The 7,293-nt window shown below is 47.2% G+C and overlaps 2 protein-coding genes across 2 annotated transcripts; both read left to right on the top strand.

Moving 5' to 3' along the window:
- Positions 1-3,553: 3,553 nt before the first annotated feature.
- On the top strand, positions 3,554-5,609 carry LOC117194853 (kinesin-like protein Klp61F). Its single transcript, XM_033399322.1, has 4 exons — positions 3,554-3,701; positions 3,761-4,061; positions 4,174-5,506; positions 5,572-5,609. Exons 1-4 carry the CDS (start codon positions 3,613-3,615, stop codon positions 5,607-5,609), a joined length of 1,761 nt encoding a protein of 586 aa, XP_033255213.1. The 5' UTR covers positions 3,554-3,612.
- A 518-nt stretch (positions 5,610-6,127) lies between these two features.
- Positions 6,128-6,660, top strand: LOC117194520. The gene is made up of 2 exons (XM_033399070.1): positions 6,128-6,213; positions 6,298-6,660. Exons 1-2 carry the CDS (start codon positions 6,164-6,166, stop codon positions 6,647-6,649), a joined length of 402 nt encoding a protein of 133 aa, XP_033254961.1. The 5' UTR covers positions 6,128-6,163; the 3' UTR covers positions 6,650-6,660.
- Positions 6,661-7,293: the final 633 nt, after the last annotated feature.

Here is a 7,293-nt window from a genome sequence, read left to right as displayed (position 1 = left end):
GGCCAACCATTGGGTATACAAAGAATTATAGTGCCAGACCACAGAGGGGATGAAGAGGAAGGCGTCTTCCAGCCGAATGGCTAAGACTTGGTCCAATGGCACAGCAAAAATGGACACATTATCACCAAATCCAGAAAATATAAGCCTACAAATAAAACTTATTAAAAGCAGCCAAAACATAACTTAAACCGTTTACCAAATCACCTCCAAGCAAACCAATCAAAACCTGCAAATAAAATACAATCAAAATTAGCCAAAACAGAAATAAGCTCATTCACCAAATTCAACGCACACCTCCAAATAAACCAATTAAACCTGCAAATAAAATACAATTAAAATCAGTCAAAACACAAATTAATTTACTTACCACGCTAGCTTCCAAACAAACCAATCAAAACCTGCAAATGGAATACAATCAAAATCAGTCAAAACAGAAATAGACTCGCTTACCAAACACAACGCAAACCTCCAAATAAACCAATTGAACCTGCAAATAAAATACAATTAAAATCAGTCAAAACACAAATTAATTTACTTACCACGCTAGCTTCCAAACAATCCAATCAAAACCTGGAAATGGAATACAATCAAAATCAGCCAAAACAGAAATAGACTCGCTTACCAAACACAACGCAAGCCTCCAAATAAACCAATCGAACCTGCAAATAAAATACAATTAAAATCAGTCAAAACACAAATTAATTTACTTACCACGCTAGCTTCCAAACAAACCAATCAAAACCTGCAAATGGAATACAATCAAAATCAGCCAAAACAGAAATAAACTCGCTTACCAAACACAACGCAAGCCTCCAAATAAACCAATCGAACCTGCAAATAAAATACAATTAAAATCAGTCAAAACACAAATTAATTTACTTACCACGCTAGCTTCCAAACAAACCAATCAAAACCTGCAAATGGAATACAATCAAAATCAGCCAAAACAGAAATAAACTCGCTCACCAAATTCAACGCACACCTCCAAATAAACCAATTGAACCTGCAAATAAAATACAATTAAAATCAGTCAAAACACAAATTAATTTACTTACCACGCTAGCTTCCAAACAAACCAATCAAAACCTGCAAATAAAATACAATCAAAATCAGCCAAAACAAAAATAAACTGACTTACCAAATTCAACACAAACCTCTAAATAAATAAATTTAGCCTTCAAATAAAATGTAGCTAAAATTAACTAAAGGAAAAGCACAAATAGACTTACTTACCAAACTCAACGCAAACCTCCCAATGGACCAATCGAACCTGTAAATAGAAAATAATTAAAATCAGTCAAAACAAAGGTTAATAAAAATCCAATAAATATAACAACACAAATTACCTAACTGGATTCCTGACACTTGATCGCCAAACCTACAAAACATAAACCTGAAAATAAAATAATATTAAAATCAGCCAGGAGTTTCATATCATTCACAGAAAGAAGCATATGCGTCGCCGTTCTTCTTAGAGTGGCATCGGCTGGATTCGGCCAGGAAGGGAGGGACGAGACGATGCCGCGCTTGCGTTGCCGATGCTTGGAGGTCTCCCTGTCGTCCATGCCTCCGTTTCGCACCGGATGAGGGGTCCAGGAGCGGCGTCACAAAATGTTTATGCCTAAGTCAGAAAAAAGAAAACACAAGCCGATCTTAACTTAACTTTTGTTTACAAGAGCAATAATCGATAACTGTCTAGTATGTTTCTGTCTGTTATTATCAATGATACCGTAAAGTAAAAAAAAACGAGGGGGAACGTTGTGAGTTGCTGCGGACACCGCATGAGATCTAACAGGAGTGCGGATACCAAATTTGGTTACTCTAGCCTTAATAGTCTCTGAGATTTGTGAGTTTTTAGTTTTCTCGTATCGTCGAAATTGTGGATGCCTCAGATTTTCGCCCTTTGTGGGGGCGGAAGTGGGCGGGGCAAAGTTTTGAAATATTCTTGTAGCAGTGACATATCACAGAAGTCTGGATCCAAAACATCGTTGCTCTCGCTCTTATAGTCTTTGAGCACTAGGCGCTGAAGGGGCGGACAGACGGACGGACGGACAGACGGACAGACGGACAGACAGACATGGCTCAATCGACTCGGCTATTGATGCTTTATGGGGTCGGAAACGATTCCTTTTGGACGTTACACACATCCACTTCTACCACAAATCTAATATACCCCAATACTCATTTTGAGTATCGGGTAAAAAAACCTAAATGTTAAACAAATTGTAATGTTTCCATAAATAATGTTATATGTTGCACCTAGTAATAAGAACATTAATAAAGGACGCTTCAGGGTCACACTAAGTGCCCTGAGCAAGTTTACAACTCAAACGAGGGGGAACGTTGTGAGTTGCTGCGGACACCGCAACTCTACAGTTATACCAGATACTAATTCAGTATGGCTTTCCTCCGGCAGACGCTGCTAGTATTAAACGACACGACAAAGAGTGCGTGCGAGAGAGACAGAAAATCAGTCTGAGCGTGACGTCGGGCGCTGCGTAGCCAGTGCAAATTGATTTGTTCCTTTTGGCTATAAAAATTATCTGATCTGGTCCAGATTCAGCATTCTGATAGATATGGTCATTATCTATGATTCTGCGTTTTTAGTTTTCTCGAATGTGCAATATTGTGGATGCAACAGATTTTCGTCCTTTGTGGGGGCGAAAGGGGGCGGGTTGAAATTCTGAGATAAACGTTTTATAGTGGGATCTAACAGAAGTGCGGATACCAAATTTGGTTACTCTAGCCTTAATAGTCTCTGAGATTTGTGGATGCCCCAGATTTTCGTCCTTTGCGGGGGCGGAAGGGGGTGGGGCGAAATTTGGACACAAAACGGTCAAGGTCCGATATCACAGGAGTGTGGATACCAAATTTGGTTGCTCTGGCTCTTATAGGTTCTGAGATCCTTGAACTCATATTTTGCAATTGGCAAAGCCGACCATGAAACCTGTGTGTTAGAGAGAGACAGAGCGAGAAAGAATGAAATTGTTTTCTTGATTCTGGCTATAATAATTATACGATCTGAATGAGATTTTACACTCTAGAACATATAGTCATCCTCTACGATTCTGCGTTTTTGGTTTTATCGTATCTTTAAAAATGTGGATGCCACAGATTTTCGTCCTTTGTGGGGGCGGAAGGGGGCGGGGCGAAGTTTTCAAATATTTTTGTAGCAGTGACATATCACAGAAGTCTGGATCCAAAACATCGTTGCTCTAGATTTTATAGTCTTTGAGCACTAGGCGCTGAAGGGGACGGACGGACGGACGGACGGACGGACGGACGGACGGACGGACAGACGGACAGACAGACAGGGCTCAATCGACTCGGCTATTGATGCTAATCAAGAATATATATACTTTATGGGGTCGGAAACGATTCCTTCTGGACGTTACACACATCCACTTTTACCACAAATCTAATATACCCCAATACTCATTTTGAGTATCGGGTATAAAAATCACATCCCCAATGTTGGACAGGCAGATGAGCATCAGCGGGATGCCGACGATGGCATAGAAATCGTTGTCACCTTGCCCCAGTTACACACCATATTTTGGGTGGCATCATTTTTACGCGCTAAAAAGTGAATTTTGAGTTTTGTGCTGTAAAATGGACACATCGAACAACGTACGCCTGCAACTTCAGCAGCAGCAGGCACGCAAATCGAATCAAAACATTCAGGTCTATGTGCGCGTTAGGTGAGTGCCCCATCTACGGGTAGTAGATCGCCCAATAAGTACGATTTCCATCCCTGCAGGCCGCTGAATGCACGCGAGCGATGCATACGCTCCGCAGAGGTTGTGGATGTGCTCAATCCACGCGAGATCCTCCCACGCCACACCCTCGACTCGAAGTTGACGAAGAAGTTTCCGTTTGATCGGAGCTTCGGCCCCGAGTCCAAGCAATGCGATGTCTATGCGGTGGTGGTGTCGCCCCTGATCGAAGAGTTGCTAAGCGGCTACAATTGCACGGTGTTCGCGTACGGACAGACGGGTACTGGCAAGACGCACACGATGGTGGGGTATGAGTCCGCGGAGTTGAAGTCCTCTTGGGAAGATGTGAGTAGAGGGGAACCAGTTTTCTAATTCCTAGAATCGGACGAGGGAGGCGGTTCAAACGTTAATTGCTGCTCTACCTGCCTTTTGTCTTTGGCTTTTGTCCCTTTTGTAGGACTCTGATGTGGTCATCATACCGCGTGCCTTGAGTCACCTTTTCGACGAACTCCGCATGATGGAAGTTGAGTTTACGATGCGCATCTCCTACCTGGAGCTGAACAACGATGAGCTGTGCGACCTGCTCTCCACCGATGACTCCACAAAGATACGCATCTTCGACGACAGCACAAAGAAGGGTTCGGTGATCATCCAGGGCCTCGAGGAGATCACTGTCCAGAGCAAGGACGATGTCTACAAGCTCCTGGAGAAGGGCAAGGAGCGACGCAAGACCGCGACCACCCTGATGAACGCGCAGTCCTCGCGCAGTCACACCGTCTTCTCCATAGTGGTGCACATTCGTGAGAACGGCATCGATGGCGAGGATATGCTGAAGATCGGAAAACTCAATCTGGTGGATTTGGCGGGCAGCGAGAACGTCTCCAAGGCGGGAAACGAGAAGGGGATACGCGTGCGCGAGACGGTCAAAATCAACCAGAGCCTCCTGACGCTGGGCCGTGTGATTACCGCTCTGGTGGATCGGGCCCCCCATGTCCCGTACCGCGAATCGAAGCTGACGCGCCTGCTGCAGGAGTCGCTGGGCGTCCGGACAAAGACCTCGATCATTGCCACCATCTCGCCAGGGCACAAGGACATTGACGAGACACTCAGCACGCTGGAGTACGCGCATCGGGCAAAGAATATCCAGAATAAGCCAGAAGTCAATCAGAAGCTAACCAAGAAAACGGTCCTCAAGGAGTACACCGAGGAGATTGACAAACTGAAGCGAGATCTCCTCGCAGCGCGAGACAAGAATGGCATCTATCTGGCGGAGGAGACCTACGGGGAGATGACCATGAAAATGGACTCGCAGAATCGAGAGCTCAACGAGAAGATGTTGCTGCTGAAGGCCCTCAAAGATGAGCTGCAGTCGAAGGAGAAGACCTTCAACGAGGTGAGCCTGAGTCTCGTGGAGAAGACCCAGGAGCTGAAGAAAACGGAGCAGCACCTAACCGACACCAAGGGGAGTCTACTGCTGACAAAGAAGGTCCTCACGAAGACCAAGCGCCGCTACAAGGAGAATAAACAGCTGGTGGCCTCGCACATGAAAACGGAGGAGACGCTCACGACGCAGGCGCACAAAATCCTGACCGTGGCAGATCTGGCCACCAATGAAACGGAGCAGCTTCAAGGCTACATCGAACGGCGAAGGGACACCGATGAAAAGATACGCAGTGCCTGCGATCAGTTCAAGGATCGCATGCAGGACGATCTGAAGGTGATTGGCGGCCGCCTGAGTCTCTATTTGGAGCAGCAGGCGGCCTCCAAGCAGCATCTGAGCCAGGAACTGGGTGAGCCACGACCAAAAGCTCTCCCTGTGCCAGTTTTCACCTTGTTTCTGTTCTGTTCTGTTCAGTACCCGTCTGTCCGTACGCGAACACCGTGCAATTGTAGCCGCTTAGCACCTCTTCGATCAGGGGCGACACCACCACCGCATAGACATCGCATTGCTTGGACTCGGGGCCGAAGCTCCGATCAAACGTAAACTTCTTCGTCAACTTCGAGTCGAGGGTGTGGCGTGAGGATCTCGCGTGGATTAAGCACATCCACAACCTCTGCGGAGCGTATGCATCGCTCGCGTGCATTCAGCGGCCTGCAGGGATGGAAATCGTACTTATTGGGCGATCTACTACCCGTAGATGGGGCACTCACCTAACGAGCACATAGACCTGAATGTTTTGATTCGATTTGCGTGCCTGCTGCTGCTGAAGTTGCAGGCGTACGTTGTTCGATGTGTCCATTTTACAGCACAAAACTCAAAATTCACTTTTTAGCGCGTAAAAATGATGCCACCCAAAATATGGTGTGAAACTTTTGTTTCCAGCACTTGGAAATGTACACGTTTACTCTTTTCAACTTTGTGACAGCTAAATAAAGCCTTAAAAGACCTTAAAATCCGACTGGGGCAAGGTGACAACGATTTCTATGCCATCGTCGGCATCCCGCTGATGCTCATCTGCCTGTCCAACATTGGGGATGTGATGGCCACGTCATTCCGGTGAGCCTCTGCGCGCTGACATCTCCACAGCTGCGTGACTCCGCCGCTAATGACTCCACTCCACACCACTTCTCTCTTTCATAGTTTTCTCTACTGGCGCATCTGCTGCTATGTGTGCACCCGGACGGCCAAGCGGCCGAGGAATGCCCGCTCCAGGCAGCGGTCGGTGAGGGGACAGCGGTATGCCCACTCCCAGCCGCCACCCTCGTTCCGGCGATCCATGAAGATGACACAGCGATCGGGCAATGACTCCGGGTTCGGTCCCTCCATGGGGCATGCCCATTCCGATCCGGAGCTGCGCATCATGGGGCGGGGCGTCGGCGGCGGCTACGATGATAGGGAGTTTGGCCACCGCAGCAGTGGAGGACGCAATCGCCGCCAGCAGCAGATTGCGGCACAGCCTCGCCAGCAGCGGCACAACATCTACGGGGTGTAGCGCTTGTAGCAGGGAATGCTTAGTTTTTGTGGCGCCATCTAGTGCTCAGAGTGGCAGGCGAACGACAGGTAAAGGGAAAACCAAAAAGACGGTAACAGGTCAAAACGTCAGGCTATCTCTGTTGAAAATGCATCCAGGGACCTGTTAGAGGATTTGCCGCCAGAACGTTGGCGTCCCTATCGGCTATTCCCTCGTGAAAGTCCATTGAGTCGGTTGCGTATCGGTCCGACGAAAAGGAAAAACCAAGAATTTAGTGAAGAGAAAAACTCTAGGGAATCTAAATATCTAAATCCAAGATTCGACTGCGAGATTCTTGGTTGAAGGCGAGTGGGCTATTCAGTCGTCAGAAGCCGTATAGCGCTGAGTCCGGTTGGGGTAAGTGCTGCGGGAAGAGAAGAGAAGGGCTAAAGGAGAATAAAGAGTTGTCCCATTTGTAGTCTTGGCGCTTAGTAAATCGAGTTAAGCAGTGCGGATTCGATCGTCCAAGGAAGCCAGCCAGCAAACAACAGCAGCCGCAAGCCTAACAAAGTGGCGTTTAAACCTTTGGGATTGTCAGGAAAGCGCTCAGCCATCGGAGAAGCGAGCGTGGAAGCAGAGGGAGAAGACATTTGAGGAGCGCTCGGTCCCCCCAAGCGGCTAGCTTC

Source organism: Drosophila miranda (genome assembly GCF_003369915.1).
Source record: "Drosophila miranda strain MSH22 chromosome Y unlocalized genomic scaffold, D.miranda_PacBio2.1 Contig_Y3_pilon, whole genome shotgun sequence".
Taxonomy (NCBI): Eukaryota; Metazoa; Arthropoda; class Insecta; order Diptera; family Drosophilidae; genus Drosophila; species Drosophila miranda.
The sequence above is the reverse complement of the archived record's forward strand: the minus strand, read 5'-3'. Positions and strand labels throughout refer to the sequence as shown.

Bases quoted from the DNA above. Each gene is read 5' to 3' on its own strand.
- LOC117194520 (XM_033399070.1), top strand. From the start codon at position 6,164: ATGCTCATCTGCCTGTCCAACATTGGGGATGTGATGGCCACGTCATTC. The intron at 6,214-6,297 runs GTGAGCCTCTGC...TCTCTTTCATAG, and splicing joins GTGATGGCCACGTCATTCCG to TTTTCTCTACTGGCGCATCT.
- LOC117194853 (XM_033399322.1), top strand. From the start codon at position 3,613: ATGGACACATCGAACAACGTACGCCTGCAACTTCAGCAGCAGCAGGCA. The intron at 4,062-4,173 runs GTGAGTAGAGGG...TCCCTTTTGTAG, and splicing joins TGAAGTCCTCTTGGGAAGAT to GACTCTGATGTGGTCATCAT. The intron at 5,507-5,571 runs GTGAGCCACGAC...TGTTCTGTTCAG, and splicing joins GCATCTGAGCCAGGAACTGG to TACCCGTCTGTCCGTACGCG.